We start from the raw sequence: 17092 nt of genomic DNA, 5'->3' as shown, positions 1-17092 counted from the left end.
CAACAAATCTTCTCATTTCTATAATCCTTTCATTTCTTTGCCTTTTAGTTCGAGGGTTGTTAACCGGTTGTTGTTTCGATGCATATATTGGGTGAATTTCATAGCGATAATACCAACCACCGACTGTTGCTGTCTCCTGGGCTATTCTAGATGCCAGGCCCAATTCTATGCGGTCGTTTTAGGCAAAAACATACTGTTTCCCAAGCCCAGTCACTGCATATGTGGTTGTGGATGCAATATATACATTGTGGGGGCCGAATACGACTCAGCCTCACAGCCTTGCCCCGAAAAAAATACGAGAAGAATTGGGGGCGATTATACACGTTCTAAGATTCAAGCCCAGGTGGCCCCATATTACATATGTACCTATTGGGTTTCATGACATCTTCAAATTAGATATATGATGTTTGATCTTGTTATGATTTGGCCAAAAAGAAGCACATACTACTTATATTGTAGGTACGAAGTACAGTATGACGGCACTGGACCCCTACCGGATCCTGGGGAATAAAAACAACATTTGTAACAAGCTGAAGGTAAAGACATCGTATATAAGTACAATTACACATCATAAACTCAGATAATATTGGGACTTGCAGTAGACCGTAACCAGATTGATATCAGCCTCGTAAAATAAAGTGTCGTGGCAGGTGGTGAACCCCGTTGGCGGTGGAGACGGTACCTCGACTAGCGTGGGCGCAGCTGATGTCCCAACACACCTCATCTTACCCAAAACAACTCCTTTTCGCATCTTTGGACTTGGTGTCTCTATTACTATATCGCACTCAGTCTCATTGGGAATGCCCAGAGCCAGCTCCTCGACAGCGTGTTACCGACCCGCGTGGTCGTTCCCCTCATTCCAAACATTCTGAGTTGCTCTGAACTAGTCACTCGTTTTGCTATTCACTTGAGTGCCCGAGATCAGAATTCAGATTTCAGAATTCACAGTCCTGCTAAGCAATCTCTCGCGCAAAACTGGACGCGTCGAGTCGAGCCAAGTCGAGTCGATATCAGGTCGGACCCTCACCCCTCCGAAAACATGTCGCAATATCCAAACGGTCAACAGGCATACTACGGCCAATCCGCAAACCCTCAAGCCTCTGTCCCACCATCCACCGGCCACTATGAGGTTTATTCGTCCCAAAACCCCGTGCCGGACCAGCATCTGCCTCGAAGGATGCCGAGTTACAATGCCGGGGATGATTCTGGATTCTTCAACCCTGCTCAGGCCCAGAATGTGAGAGCGACCGAAGAAAACAGACAGTATTCAACACAAGGCAGTGGTTATGGTGGCAGCGCGGGACAGGGTGGCTACAACGCTGTGCAGGGGGGGCTTTGAAGATGACAGAGACTCGAGATATTCACGGACTTCCTCAGACGCCATGTCGCGCATGTCTCCGAGTCGCGCCTCTTCGCAAACCTCCGCTATGTCTTATCAATATCAATATTCTGGAGCACCTTCATCCCAGCCGGCCTACAACCCACAGCAATACGCCCTTCCACACACGCAGTCGCAACCGGTCCTCGCTTATAACCCTCAGACGTACACTGGCTCCAGCAATGCTTCTTACGCCGCTCCAGCCTCGGGCCATCAACCATATAATCCTGCGGCCTACCAGTCTACCGCTGTGTCTGGACTGAGCTCTCCGGTTCTACCTAGAAGGCAGAGCGCAGCTTCACACTACGGGCAGACACCGCCAACTCCACAATCGTACGGCTTCCCCCCCCAACAACCACCATTTCCACCGCCGAGGGGCCCTGATCACCCGTATGGAGGACGTTCATACCAACCCATGTCACCCACCACTTCGCCTAATTATGTGCCGTCAAGCTCCCCGGGGATAATGCATATGCCTCCGCCTACCTCACGTCCTTATTATAGCAACTCACAGGGGGCTGCTGCGTATGACATGCCATCTCCCCAGTACACCCCAGCGATCCCAAGCGGTTCCTTCGAAGAGCAGCCTCCCATGCCTCCAGTTCACCAGAATCAGGCAAATGGCCTGTACGGCAGGCCAAGTGTATCTCATTCCGTGTCAGGGCGAACCCTGCCGACGCCCCCTATGCAGATAGACTTGCCTCAACATCCACCGAGGCGAACTGACACTTTGACTCGACACCCTCAATCACGGCCTCTTCCTGGACCCCCGGTCGATGAAGCCGGAGCAAATGGCAATCACTGGCAGGCGGAAGCCCCCATGGCATATGAAGATGTGATGAGAGGGGATGAAGCGGCAGCGTTGGACTCTCAAAACTTTGCCCGGCGTCACAGTTCTAGAGCTTCCCATGCTAGCTCTGCTTCACGAATGTACTTCTCGCCTGATGAGGAGCACACCCACACCAATGGTAACATGGAGACGGACACAGGGCATATAAATTATGATGCCTACAGTGACGAAAGCGATCCCGAAGCTGCCGCTGGCTTGATCATGTTGCAAGAAGACATAGCGCGTGAAGAGCGCGAAAAAGAGCGGATGCGACGCGATACCAATACCTCAGTTCGCAGCTCACGTGGATCCAACATATCGCCAAGGGAGCATTCACCACTGTCTGATTTCCATGACGATACCGAAGTCGTCCCTGACCTATCCCAGGTCGAAGGCGGCTACCAAGCAAACGTACACTACGGTGTTTACAGTCCAGAAGATCACTCGGACCCTGCCGCAGACAACAGATTCCCAGGCACATCTGGTTCATTCAAAAGCTCTCTGCCGCACGAAGAGCGTGGTGAGTATTATAATGAATATGAACATCCGCGTATTGCATATGATTATGCCAGACGTCTCCATCATACGCCGGCCGATGCCAGGGTAGATGCCAGTGGCACAGGAGGATTATCGGCACCCGATGCCTATGCGCGGCGGATGAGCTTCGACTATGGCGATGAAGGAGAATCGCCATATGATCAGACCCATTCTGGAGATCAATCCGACGACGAGAGCCCCCACCGATCCGCGCCCGAAGATCTCTTCTTCCACCCTGGGATGCGTCCATTGCCACCAGCACCCGTTGAGCCCGCTGGCAATGTTGACCTTGTGTCGCATTTGATGCCTGCGGGCACATATAACCGCCACTCGGAGCAGCAGGACGACTTTGATAGTTATTCACAGTATAATCACCCCTCCTTGCCAACCTCAGCGGAGTCTTATGGCGATGCTTTGCTGAGCTCGTCCCAAGTTCCGCGGTCGTCATCCTTGTCGACCCCTATTGGGCCTCGTACTGATGCGCCTATCAGATCGAAGACCGATGCCGACCGGCTGAGGTACAGGCAGCAGCAGCAAGAGCTGCTCTCGCAGCTTCAGCAAAAGGACCTACCTCATATCGACCCAGCAGCGGCAGCAGCGGCTATGACGCTGGATCTGCCAAGCATCCCGGCTGGCCGGCGCAAGAAGTTCCATCCCGCGAAGCTGTCATCGGAACAATTCAAGAAGTGTAGCGAGCCGTGGGCTTTGAGTTCCCTCTTGGCCTGGATTAAAGATCTGAGTGAGGACGAGACAGACCTTAGGGAGCAAGCAATTGCCGATGCCATGGTCGCGTTGTTCACTCACAAAGTCCCCACCATGAACATTGCTGATGCCGAGACACTGGCTGCTCGAGTTGTGAGCGGCATGCTTGAAGAAGGTGCATTGGTGAAAGAAGAAGAATGGGTCAAGTTTGGCTCAGGCACTCTTTCGGGTATCTTGTTCCAGATTACCGGCACAGGATGTTACTCGCCCATGCTCCACTTACACGAGATGCACATTGAGGGTACTGATAGTTTCGGTCGATGCTACTCGCATCACTGTATGCGAACATTGAAGAAGGTCAATCTCAAGGCACAAATGATGGCACCGCAGAAGAAAATCGAGGACTGGGTCACTTTCTACAAGGTGCCCAAGGAGGTCTGGGAAGCCCATCCGAGGAAAGAAGTCGATCGTCAGAACAATTTGCACGAAATTGTCACTACAGAAGACTCCTACATGGGGCAACTGGATGTCCTACGAGAACTTTATCGTGATCAATTGGCTAAGATGAACCCTCCGATCATTCCGCCGAAGCGATTGCCCAAATTCTTGGCCGACGTGTTTGGCAAGGTGGATTCTGTGAAGAGAGTCAACGAGGATTTCCTGTTGGCCCAGCTTAAATACCGTCAAAAAGAACAAGGGCCTTTCATCTCTGGATTCAGTGACATCTTCCGGGAATGGATTCGCAAAGCTAAGAATGTATACATCGACTATGCTGCAACCTTCCCAACGGCAAACTATCTTATGCGCAAGGAGGCTGAGCGCAACCCGCACTTCAAGCAGTTCCTAAACCAAGCCCGGGAACACAAACTGTCAAATCGCCTTAGCTGGGATACCTTCCTCAAAGCTCCGATTACCAGGATCCAGCGGTATACTCTTCTCTTGGCGACTGTCCACAAGAATATGGTCAAGGATTGCGAAGAAAAGGCAAATCTGGCGCAGGCCATCGAAGAGATCAAGGTCGTGGCGCTGGAGTGTGACAATAAAGTTGGAGAGATGAACAAGAAGGCCGACTTGATGGAATTGGCATCCAAGCTGCAATTGCGACCCGACATGAAGAAAGAGGTTGAACTTAATCTCGAACACTTGGGTCGACAGATCATCCATCGAGGCGAGCTGCAACGTCCTGGAACCCGCACAAGATTCCTTGTCGATACACATGCCATCCTGTTCGATCATTATCTTGTTCTTGCGAAGATATTCACAATGCGTGACCGGGCAGTGAAGTATGAGCGATACGATATTTCAAAACTGCCCATCCCAATGGACTTATTGGGCCTGGAAAGCACCGATGATGATCCTGTGGTCAAATCATCCGTTAGGGGAGTGGCGACTGTCACACCCTCCCAAGCGGGTGCTGCCAGTCCTCTTGCACATACAGGGTCTGGTGCATCTGGAGGAAACGGGGCCATTGACAGCTCGAGGGACGACAAGATCCTGTACCCTTTTAAAATCAAGCATCTTGGTAAGACTGGAACATATACTCTGTATGCTTTCTCGGCACAAAGCCGCCAGGAATGGTGCCAAAAGATCATCGAAGCGAAGACAAAGCATGCTGCTGCTCTCTTCTCTCAGAATGCCGAGCCATTCCGACTGCGGGTGCTTGCGGACACTGCATTCGCATATTCTGATCATTCACCTGGCTCTAAAAGTGTCACCATCAAGGGTACCCCTCTCCATCGTGCGATCAAAGAAGTTGAGAAGCAATATGAAGGCGAGAAGACTCGTCCTCCAGCAATATGCAGGACTGCAGTCAACTGTGCCACGGTCTTCCAACAGCCACCTGGTCGCATCATGTGTGCAATTGGCACAGACTATGGAGTGTACATGTCTGAGCTCAATAACCCCCGGGGCTGGTATAGGGCGATTCCCATCACGCGGGTCACACAAGTTGCTGTCTTTGAGGATTTCAATCTGCTGTTGTTGATTGCAGACCGGTCTTTGATTGCATACCACCTCGATGTGGTCTGTCCTCCCAATGGGAAAAACTCCCAGTCATCTCAAGATTCAGCCCGACGAGCCCCGCAGAAGTTGTCTGGCAACCGTGAAGTGGGCTTCTTTGCTGCTGGTCGTCTGAAGGACCGATACTTGGTCCTGTACAAAAAGCGTGAGGGGTTGTCATCTACATTCAAGGTATGTACAGTCGCAGCAAACTGAAAACAACAACAGCAAACTCAAACGAAAATCTAGGTTCTCGAGCCCGTCCTGCAGAAATCATCCACAAATAAGAGCCGCCTGTTCTCGCGTCGCTCACAAACTGAGTTCTTCCGCGATTACGACGAGTTCTACATCCCTGCCGAGACCTACCGAATCAACATGTTCCACTCCTCGCTTGCCATCTCAACCCAAAAGGGCATTGAAGTCCTCACCCTCGACAAGAAACTTTCCTGGTCTGTCCCAGACTTTAGCTCCAACGATACCCAAGATGCACACGATACCCTAAACAGCATCGCCAACCGCATCAGCGGGCTCAAGCCACTGGGCATGTTCCGTCTCAGCGAGAGCGAGTTCCTAGTAGCTTACCAGCAGTGCGCCGTGTACGTCAACAAACACGGTGACGTCTCTCGCAGTGTAGTCATGGAGTTCGTGGGCAGCGCACACACAGCCTGTCTCTATGGCAAGTTCCTCATTCTCTTCAACGACGACTTCGTCGAAGTCCGCAACGCAATGAACGGCCGCTTACGCCAGGTTATTCCCGGCCACAATGTCGTTTGCATCGATGATGGCAGTAAGGTGCCCGGCTCTCTCAATGGCAATGCACAGGCCAACACCGGTGGCTCAATGGGTCTTGCTAGCGGCTTCTCCGGCTCTACCAATACCAATGGCTCCCCGGGCCCCACGGGTTTGGGCAACACGGTCAAAATCTGCATGCAGCACCCAGAGTATGAGCGGAGCCAGATCGTCTTGGAGCTTGTCGAGAATGAAGGGCAAAAAGACTAAGGCAGTGCCAGTCGGCCGTCTTGGGTTTGTCGTCGTTCACATTTAACATCTTTGGTTTCGCACCTGGAGCTTGCATCTACCACAAAACTTACCCTTTTCTTCGCCTTTTCGCGCTCCTTTCATTCATCCAACCGCTTTTCATCCCTTTCTCTTTTGGGCCTTTATTCTCCGCCGTGGTTATACTTCTTCCCTATGGACGGTGCCCCTTTCTCCATGCCTATGCTTGTTTTATACCCTTTTTCTTCATTTCCCCCGTCATCATACAATGCCATTCTACTTCTTCGAAGGCTTGGTGGTGACTGATCGCTTCCACCCCCTGGGGTTATTCCACCTGCTTGATGATGATGCTGTACATAGAAAACGTCATTACATCTCATGACTTGACGATTCTCTAAATTCAGAACAGTTTTGTTTTATGGGCGATTTTGCCCTTGATGAATCTTTGATTTACTTGGAAACATAGGTCTCAAATCTATCTTTTGATCTCCACATTTACGTCGCAAATACCCTGTAGAATTCTGTACATGTACGAAGAGTGCTACATCGAACCTGCATGTATATATGAACAAGAATGATCCAGCGGGAAGTTCTTTCTAAGGGAATCTAAAATCAAAGTCCCAGTCCGACGGGAACCACGCGAAAGAGGAATTGAAACATCCAAACCAAGGGTTGTAGTACAAAATTGTATGACGATCTAAGCAATGGATCGGCAATGAAAAAAAAAGAAATGCATAAGATGGCGGCCAACCGTATATGACATAAGACAGTATGTTGTATGCGAGCCCTGCAGAATATCATGACTCAAACTCGACGAGCTTGCTGATAACCTCGCCATCACGCGCTGTGGGGGAGCCACCGTCCCTAGCAGAAGCCGCAGAGCCGGACACCTTGCGGGGAGCGTGGTTCGCATCATCCTTTCCGTCCAATAGAGAATTTCTCTCTTCCTTCCCGCCGCCAAGAACCTCAGCTCCTTCAAGGAGGTCACGGTCAGCGTCGCGGACAACGCTACGGCGCTCCGTATCAGCGCCGTACGCCCCAGCGCCCCAGCTGGGGATACCCCCAGGGATCGCGGCGGCAGTGTTCTCACGACGGGGATAGTCTTCGTCGTCTTCATCGTCTTCATCTTCCTCGCGGCTGAGAGCGTTGCGCTCGAGGTCGCGCTGGGCTTCGTCCATTCGCTTCTTGACTTCGGCGGCCATGCGGATTCCGTCCGAGACAATGTTGTCCAGGACACCGCGCAGGCCCTTGCCTGGTGGTACGATACCTCCTGAGGCGCCGGCGACGGGTGCTGAGCCTGCGGCGAGGCCGGAGGAACGGATGCTGCCTAGGTTGGAGAAGGTTGTGAGGTTGGACGACATTGAGGATGATGCGGCTAGAGCAGCGGGGTGGGGGTGGTCGGATAGGTGGAAGGATTGAGGGAAGTAGGATTCAAAGAACTGCTCTAGAAGTTCGTCGGCCAGCACAACCATTCGGAAGGTGGGGAGAGTGATGTGCAGGGGATTATTAGGATCGAGAGCCGGGTTGGCAGACTCAGACGTTGAGCGGTTATGGTCGTCACTGTTTAATTCGGGGGTCGTTGACTTGGCTGTGTGGGCCGTTGGGTCTGGTGCTGGAGAGCTGGCGGGCTTAGCATCATCAACATCAATCAGGTCTTCTTCGTCGTCATCATCGCCAATAGCAAAAGAGTCTGGCTTCTCAGTTGCCTCTGCCGTTGCATCTTGCTGGTCTGCTTTTCGGTTTTCTGGGTGGCTGGGGTCGGCATATTCGAAACAGCGACGGATGAATGCGCTGACACTACCGAGGAATTTCTCGTCGGTAGTGAGCGAGTTCTCAGCATGGTCGCGGTCTGCCGTCGAATGCAGGTTTTCCACAGATGGAGTGGCCGTGATCGTGCCCTCAAACCCACGCCGGGAGAGGAACAACAGCGCCTCGGAGATTTTGAGGATTCCCTCACGATCAACCTGACCATTTCCACTGTCATCGTACAGGTCGAAGAAATAGTTGATATTGTTCATGATGTCAGGGGATCCCTTCAGCCGGGCGAGACCATTCACAACATTTTGAAGATTCAATCCCTCCTCGGGGTTTGTGGCCCACTTGCGGTAGAGGCGTTGCATGAACTCATGGTCTGCTGGCTGCCTGCGGTTCGCCCACAATGCCGATTTCCCCGATGATGATTCTTTCCCTGATGGCCCAGGGGAGTCAGCAACTGCCCATTTGGACGTTGCCGCTAAAAACTCCCGGAAAGCCTCATAGTCCATATGTGTGGGGCTAGGCCCGAGACCGACACGGCCAACTTGGGTATCCGCAGGAGGAGCAAGCATAGAAAGGCGCTGGGATCTCTTTCGCTCTTGCCGCCTCGTCTCTTCCTCGATAACTCTCTGGCGTTGTTCCCACTGGTACAGTGTTTCATAGAAGCGGTCGTATATCGTTCCAAGGTCATCCACACTCAGGCGTTTGCTTTCGGGTCCAAGGTTGCGGATAGAAGTACGCTTTGCAAAAGTCTCGATGTTTTCTAACACAGCGCCCTTGTGCTTCTCTCGTGTCTCGGTGATCGTGCTGTGAGTGATACCAGAAAACTCCTTGAAAGCAACCACCATCAATTCTTGGAATCTAGTGATGGCTCGAAGCTTGGGATTCTCCGATCTCGGGTGGGCAGATTCATCCAGTCGGGAGAAATACGACTTCAAGACAGAGATAAATGACCCGTCATCTTGTGTCTCGAGAAGCTCCTCGCCATTAACTCGGAGAATGGCAAGACCGACCTGGAAGAGGACTTTCGGCCCTTCTAAGAAGAACACATCCAAGACACGGAAAGCGAAGACGAGCGGCATGGAGTTAATATATAGCGAGAGAAACCATGGCAACGATACCACGGAAAGTTGTACATCTGATTTGGTGAGGTGATCCCAGAGAACTGGCATTGTTTTCTCGACTAGAGACTCAAACACCTTCTGGTCGAGTAGTGTGCCGTACATCGTTGTTGAATAGTAACCGGGAAGGAGACGGTCACACAGCGCAGAGAGAAGGAAAAAGGCCTGGGCCTCTGACATATATCTGGTCAAGTTAGCAGACACCCTTGACAACTGGGGATTCTAAACATACATCAACAATGCGGCAACCACAATGTTCATGGCTTGGCAATACCCAATCTCCGGGTCGATCCAACTGTACGCAGTGAGAACTCGTCGCAAGCGTCCAATGCCTTCTTCGCTCTGGAATCCAGGATACTCTGGCAGACTGCGATTCAGATCTTTCTCGATCTCATCGATAGCAAGGGATTCTTGTCCATCAAATTTGGCCAATGTCTGTTGATACAGCATCGGGGATTGTAGACGAAGGAACAGAGAACCGGATGTAAGTTCCCAAATTTCTCCACGTAACCGATTTGGCAAACCAACTCTGATCAGCTTGTGGAATGTTGGTTGGCGAATCAACGTGGCATTGCGACCATTTTCTAGTGGATATCGGTCAGATGTTGGAATATACGATCAAAAGAAAGATAGATGACTCTTTACCTCTGAAATATTCGCCCCAAAGTCTCATCTTGCTGCGATCGCGCAGCTTGCGTGCATCGCCAGGGTAGCGGAAAATCAGACCCAGCCCCGCATCCGGGGGTTGACGAGTGTCAGCCTCATTCCCATCTTGTCCCTTTCCTTTTGCACCTGAGAGCAGATATTCCGAATAACAATCCGTGACGACAGTCCGCAGGTTGTCAACCTCCTTCATTCCTTCCCGAAGGCCTTTTTTCAGTGTGTCACAGAATCGCTCGCAGGCTTGTCTGCTACCGACAAGCTGCAATATGAGGCGTTGAGGGACGAGGTTGGGTTCTTGTTGCTTATTGAGCAAACCATTCCATGTTGTGAGCGCAAGGGAGAAAACGTGACTGGCGCTATGAAGACGTTCGACACGTCTTATGCAGGATAGCGGGAGAACGAATCCATTGCCTGATGGCCCAGTGCCGTGTGTCTGGCCAGTCCAGGCGGTCGAAGCACTTGCTGTGGCAGAGGGGATGAAGCTTGTCGGTTGGGTTGAAAAGCATATGAAACGTTCACTCAGATGCAGACGTCCAGTGTATGTGTTTCCAGCCCGGTCAACCTTGCGGGTGCCATCTCCTTGACTGGCCGAGGAATTTGGTAGCGGTAGAACGAGATCAGCGGTGATCTCTTGAAGCGGGTTCTGGGAATCAGGGAGGCGGAATTGTTGCCGGAATAACGATGCCTTTGAGGGGTTATGATCGGGCGAGGATAGGGCGGGAATGTTGAAATTGGCGGGGTCAATCAGGCTCTGGGCCTTTTGAACGAAGGACGACCACGGTATCATGTTGGAGAGGTGAACGTGGGAATTTATGTGAATGTCCTGAAGCCGATAACCGATGATGTCGGGATCAAGCTACAGTTACTTCGAGTCCAGCAGATCCGGGCTAGGAATAGGAAAAAAGGCCAGTGCGTAGTCGAGATTGGAGCTTCAAGGTCATCGTACAAGCTAAATCATCGTTGGCCGAGGACTACGCCTGCAGAACAAAAGGATTGCGTCTGGTGTTGTTGTCGGATTGATAAGAGGGGGCGTGATGATGCCGTGTTCACGTGACCATCATCAGCCTTATCTGTCGTCCCGAAGTTTGCAAGGTTTGTATTATATAGTGGCCTTAGGCACTCTATGGCAAGATCTATAGCATAGGGCCGCGTATAAAAGAAGAAGGGGTTTCTAGAAGCGAGAGATTTACTAGATTATATAATTATATTCCTCTATATGACCTAGCTAGTACTATCTAGTAGAAACTAATCCAGTCGGCAATGTTTAAACCGCTCGATGATGATATAGTTCTGCTTGAGCCTGGCCTGACGCCGATGGAAATATCGATCCCGATCTTACCGAGGAAATTTGTCAGGGCGGCACTTATGAGACCTTTTCCATTGAGACTGAAAATGGCAAATACGTCCCTCCTTCGATCTTTGTCGACATTGACCTTTCGTTACATATATTTGAAATAGGAGATCGGGGACGACTAACGTATTGGCGGTGATATAGCCTATTGACGAGACACGCCCTGGTACCTACCGCCATTTGTTGCACCTAGAGCAATTGATAAGCGGAAAGTAGGATGCGGCCATCAACTGTATGAGCTCCCTAATATCCGAAATTCGTGTGGTCAGGTCTAATGTCTAATAGATGCTCTTCATATGCTCCTACCGTATCTAGTAACTGCAGCGGCCATAAAAGCTTCAAAGCCAAGGACCTCACCTTCCAGTTTATGTAACTTCGTGTGCTTTACTCTAAAAAGGTCATTTTATACTAATTGTCTGGCCGGCTTTGACCCCGGGAACCACATAGTTGTCTGCGATCCTCACAATTGCAAGTATATGGCTGTCGCCCTTCTCTACCGAGGTGACGCCATGCCTAACGACTGCAATCAAGCTATTGCTCTTGTCAAAGCCAAGGCGTCTTTCAACCTAGTCGAGTGGTGTAGCTTGGTTTTTTGGTATCAATCAGGACGTCGTCGACTGCCAGTTGTCAATTCCCTTATAGCTTTCACAACCGCTGCGTTTGTGGTAGTAGGCGAAGAGAAGTGTCGCCCTTGCGGTTGGTTGCTGAGGCGTTGGCTCCAGTGGTAAGGGCTCGTCGGGCGGTCGCAGACTTCTAAGGTACGCGGACACGCGATAAGTCAGGTTGAATTGGTGTACGATGGCTCGTTTCCCATCTGCGAGATTCGTTGAAACACCCTTGGCGTATGGAACAGATACGAATAGCTCACTAGTGATTAGGGCAAGGAATGTCGTATCAGATTACGATGAATATGCCTCGCCCTTTATGCGATTTGTAGGTCAATAGTAACTACGAGGGGGCAAGACGTTTACAAGAGCCGTCTAAAAATATAAGGGTCTACATTTGTCTGCCATATATAGAGCTAGCGTAGAGGTTACATACCGCGAAGTTCTACAATATGCTTCGCTATCTGAGTGGAATACTATTGAGTACAGTGGCTACGACCGACTACGGAGAAGAGCCTAAGAACTAGAGATATTTCAATTTATGAGGCTTGATTGACATGGATATAGACATTACACAAGAAAAACTGCACAAGCCTGAGATGCAAGGACACGAACATAGTATAGTCAGACAAAATGGGGAATTCAACACTGTCCAAGCTTGACATGAGGGGAAAAAAAGAAAAAGAAAAAGAAAACACATTGAAACCAAACAAAAGTTCAGAACAGGACAGGATTTGTAGAACACGATTTGAGCGAGCTTAACATGAAAATCGAAGGACACATTGGAATGAAAAAGGAGGTATGTAGAATGAGAGCAAGAACAGACTGGAACAAGACAAGGTCCAGGAATAGAACAAGATATTGACAAAAAGCCAAGAGCAAAAGGAGAAGTTGGCACGAAACAAGATTTAAACAAAACCAAGCTCAAGGCAACCATTGGCCATTGAAAATTGGGTGTGGGATAGCCCACTATGAGCGAACAACCATATGACATTGACTCAGCACTATGCAGACCGTGCAAGTGGAATTGGACCTCAATCAAGAGACGACAGAACGGTTTTTTTTTTTTGGGGATTGCTTTGTTCTTGTCGATGACCTTTGAGTATGATGGCTCGGTGTTTCCTGGCCGATTGGCTGGGCGAACGAGTGGAAAGACCAGTCCGGCTGGCAATAGCTGTTGCTTAAGGATAGCAGGGCCCTTCTTTGATCGTTGCACTTGTTTTATTTTTGCTCGTGTGGTTGGTCTTGCTTGTGTTGGTCATGTCTTGTGTTGTAGTGTCTTGTGTTGTAGTGTCTTGTGCTTGGTTGTGTCTTGTGTTGGGTTGTGCCTTTTGCTCCGTCTTGTTCTGTCTTGCTGTTCCAAGGCTTCCGTCTTGTTCCTTTGAGTGGTCCTTTGGCACCAGAAGGCCTAGTGTATTCATAAGGATTGACGGTGGAGAGCCAACAAAAAAAGGGACCGTCCTTGGTTGAAGATAGTAGAATCCTTTTTTCCTTTTTTTTTTTTCTGTTTTTGTCGTTGATAGTGATCTTGTCAAGTTCACCACTGGTGCCAGAGAGCTTGTGTTTTGCGGTGCATCATTCAAAGGAAAAATATTGGAAGGTCAGTCTGGTGACTGGTGACGACCCTTGAAAGAGGATTTGAAGGAGTGTATTTGTATTTTGTATTGTATTTGTGAAGCAGTCCTCGGGTTTCGGGAAAATCAGTGTATTTGCGTGAGCACTGTTCGTAGGAAGGAAACCCCAGCTGAGAAATTGAGCACTGTCCAGACAGGCTGATAATGGCCCTCGAATAAGACAGCGGGCTTGACAAGATCAATGTGTTCTTTCTTTCTTTTTTCTTTTTTCTTTTTTCTTTTTTTTTTTTTTTTTTTTTTTTTTTTGGTTTGGTGTGTTCTTTCCTTCTTTCTTTTTTTCAATGTTTTTCTTTAGTCCTTATCAAGTGATCCTTGGTCCTGAGAAGGCCCAGTGTATTCAGGAAGGACCTCCTCGGAGGGACGAGGAATGCTCATGAGGCCCTGCTTTTCACAGGCCTCGCCGTCCTCCCAGGCGGCCTTGTGCTCCGAAGAAGTGGTGCCGCGGTAGCGTTGCCAGAGGAAAACCACAGCCTGGCCGACCAGCATGCCAATGGCACTGGCGGTCAATCCAGCCAGGACACCCAAAACAGCCGGGACAACGATAAAGTGCACAATGCGAGAGAAAGTGCGGGCGAAAGCGCCGTGGTATGCGTGGTGATGGTGGGGACGAGCAGAGCCGTGGGCGTGGGCATGGTGGCGACCGTCTTCCCCGAAAGGAGGCGGGAAAGGGAAAGGCATACCGTTGTTTCCTTCTTCGTGGTGGTCCATTGTCTTGCCGTTATGTTTGCCATGGCAGCTCTTGCGGCCGGTTTTGGTCATGCCCATAACACGAGCTTTGGCGCCAGCCAGCAGGCCCCGAATGCGAGAGACTAGAAGTTCCTGCAGGCATTTGGCCTTGCCGTGGCACTCCTTCCAGGACAAGCGGTCGGAGGCAGGAGTGGTGTTCTCGATTTCAGTCCGGGCGATGAAGAGCTCGCCGTTCGGATCCTGTAGAACGGTGATCGCAACGGTATCGACAGGGACTGGGTGGGTCTCGAGGTCGAGAACAGTGAATCGGATATCCAGGAGTTCATAGCCCGGCTCGTCAGATGGTGCGGCCATCGGCATGATTTCCAGCGCATAGCCAACAGGCATTGGGTTAGAGTCCTCTCCCTCTTCATTTTGTTGTACAGCAAGAATTGGAATGGGCGGGGCCGGTGGGAATATTTGACGGCCGTTGGCCAGCAGGCGGTTGTCTTCGATCGAGAAATCCAGAGTCTACCCGGGTTTGTTAGCTAGATTCAAATGAATAAACGGATTCTGTCACGCTTACCAGAGATGATGGTTTGCCCTCCGTCCAGGTAACAACACCTTCGTCGTTGGTTTCACGGAGAGGACATTCAGAGCAGGGCAGGTCAACAATCGCATGATGAACGTCCTCCAAAAGCATAGGGTGAACATTCACAAACCCATCTTCAATCATATCGACTTTAGGTTCCATCTCGGGGACGACGAGCATGGCACTGGCGCCAAGGGCAGCGGCGCCACCCAGCAAAAACGGAGCGCACGAACATGGTGATGGAAGGAAACCAAGGTGGAGGCAAAATGTAAGTCAGAAGCAAGACGATGCTTCCCTCCTTAAATTCGATGAGAGGAGTAGACTCAGCAGCGTGATGAACAATATATCGAGGGGGTATGGAGATAAGTGATCTTCTTTCAGCGGGAAGTGGAGTGGGTGACGCCAGCTCCTGCGTGGCTCGTGCTGTGATTGGTGGATGGCTGATAGTCAGCCTGCTGACTGTGCAGGCGGCATCTCCCGGGCTTGGAGATTCGTGTTTGGATGCGTAGGCTCCCCGAAAGACCCTCTCAAAGGAACACCGAGTGGCATACAGTGTGGTATTGTTCCCATGGTTTTTCGTAAAATTGAAGATGGCGACGACTCCAGTCCCAAGCATATAGGGTATGCGCTCGAAATATTGCTGATGGCCGTACTCCGTATACCGCAGCATAATCCAATTTGCACATCGCTTTCAGCTGCCAGGAGTTGGCATGACGTCTCCTGAGAGCTCTGGATCATACGTGGTACTGCAGGATACATTTCAAGGTGACAAGCCACAAGGGCACAATGTTGATGGTGGCGTGGGTTTTCGCCGAGTGCGAAATGTGCATCGCCTGGCGAATAGTAGGACCAAGGCGCATACTGCAGTATCAGTTTTTTTTTTTTTGAGCTCGTGGGAGGCCATATAATGCTCCCAGTTCCCAGGAGCTCACAACAAGTTCACATCACCAGCCTGCTGAATGCGCAGGTGCCATGATGTCAGCTCCTAGGAAATCAACTGATGTTCCCGTTCCTAGGAGCTGGTGGTCGTTGCGTATTGGCAGGTCAGCCTGCTGAACATATGTGAGACCGCATTGACTTGTGTTCATGCCATGTTGCCAGCCCCCGGGAGATCATATAATGTCCCTCACTCCCGAAAGCTGGCCTGTTGCTCGTGTCAGCCCCTAGGGTATCATTTGATGTCCCCAGATCCTAGGGGCTGACAGCATGGATGAACTGGCGTATTCAGCAGGCTGACTATGCAGGTGGCATCGAATCGTGTTTGTGCCATTGTAAAGTGGCATAGTCAGCCTGCTGAACACGCAGGTGGCAGGTCTTGTGCCATTGCCAGCCCTGGGAGATCAAATAATGTTCCCCACGCCCAGGGGCTGGCATATTATTCATCATGCCATGGTGCCAGCCCCTAGGAGATTATTTGATATCCCCATCTCCTAGGGGCTGGCGGGTTGTTGAATCGGCGCGCTCAGCAGGCTGACCATACGGCCAACTCCTAGGAGATCATGTAATGCTCTCCACTGCCAGGAGCTGGCGCGTCGTTATAGAAGGTGGCATGGTCAGCCTGCTGAACACGCAGGTGGCAGCTCTTGTGCCATTGCCAGCCCCTGGGAGATCAAATAATGTTCCCCGCTCCCAGAGGCTGGCGCATTGTTCTTGCTACGTGTCTAGCAGGCCGACCATGCAGATAGTATTTGTACCGTCGTGCCAGCTCCTAGGAGATCGTGTCATGCTCTCCGCTCCTAGGGAGCTGGCGGTTGCAGAAAGTGGCATGGTCAGCCTGCTAAACACGCAGGTGGCAGCTTTTATGCCGTATTGCCAGCCCCTAGGAGATCATGTAATGGTCTGTCCCCTAGGGGCTGGCGCGCTGTTGTTATTGCTGGTCCCTAGGAGATCATAATGGTCCCATCTCCCAGGGACCGGCGTGTTTAGCAGGCTGACCATGCTGGAGATTTCTGAAGGTGGCATGGTCAGCCTGCTAAACATGCAGGTGGCAGCTGTTGTGCCATTGCCGGCCCGTGGGAGATCATATAATGGTCCCATCTCCCAGGGGCTGGCTGTTCAGCAGGCTGACTATGTAGGTGGCATCGAAGCGTGTTTGTGCCATTGTAAAGTGGCATAGTCAGCCTGCTGAACGCGCAGGTGGCAGCTGTTGTGCCATTGCCCGCCCCTGGGAGATCATATAATTGTCCCCGCTCCCAGAGGCTGGTGCGCTGTTGGTGTTGCCAGCCCGTGGGAGATCATATAATGGTCCCGTCTCCCAGGGGCTGG

General features: G+C 51.0%; 4 protein-coding genes across 4 annotated transcripts; 1 reads left to right on the top strand and 3 right to left on the bottom strand.

Moving 5' to 3' along the window:
- Positions 1–1039: 1039 nt before the first annotated feature.
- On the top strand, positions 1040–6443 carry N7519_007289 (putative Rho guanyl nucleotide exchange factor; the record flags this gene model as incomplete). Its single annotated transcript, XM_057294065.1, has 3 exons — positions 1040–1263; positions 1328–5636; positions 5694–6443. 3 exons carry the CDS (start codon positions 1040–1042, stop codon positions 6441–6443), a joined length of 5283 nt encoding a protein of 1760 aa, XP_057148876.1.
- Positions 6444–7237: 794 nt separating this feature from the next.
- On the bottom strand, positions 7238–10766 carry N7519_007288 (GTPase-activating protein; the record flags this gene model as incomplete). Its single annotated transcript, XM_057294064.1, has 3 exons — positions 7238–9500; positions 9549–9900; positions 9962–10766. 3 exons carry the CDS (start codon positions 10764–10766, stop codon positions 7238–7240), a joined length of 3420 nt encoding a protein of 1139 aa, XP_057148875.1.
- Positions 10767–11728: 962 nt separating this feature from the next.
- N7519_007287 (uncharacterized protein) lies at positions 11729–12196 on the bottom strand (the record flags this gene model as incomplete). Its single annotated transcript, XM_057294063.1, has 2 exons — positions 11729–11888; positions 11940–12196. Coding segments are annotated over 2 exons (417 nt in total), but the record flags the coding sequence as incomplete, so codon positions are not given.
- Positions 12197–13860: 1664 nt separating this feature from the next.
- Positions 13861–15039, bottom strand: N7519_007286 (uncharacterized protein; the record flags this gene model as incomplete). Its single annotated transcript, XM_057294062.1, has 2 exons — positions 14822–15039; positions 13861–14766 (listed from the first exon to the last, which is right to left on the bottom strand). Exons 1-2 carry the CDS (start codon positions 15005–15007, stop codon positions 13861–13863), a joined length of 1092 nt encoding a protein of 363 aa, XP_057148873.1. The 5' UTR covers positions 15008–15039.
- Between the last annotated feature and the right edge of the window lie 2053 nt (positions 15040–17092).

The sequence above is a fragment of the Penicillium mononematosum genome, assembly GCF_028829835.1.
Source record: "Penicillium mononematosum strain IBT 11891 chromosome Unknown utg000003l:1.0-8172316.0:1.0-8177699.0, whole genome shotgun sequence".
Lineage (NCBI taxonomy): Eukaryota > Fungi > Ascomycota > Eurotiomycetes > Eurotiales > Aspergillaceae > Penicillium > Penicillium mononematosum.
Note: the sequence above shows the minus strand (reverse complement) of the source record. Positions and strands in the feature narration are given on the sequence as shown.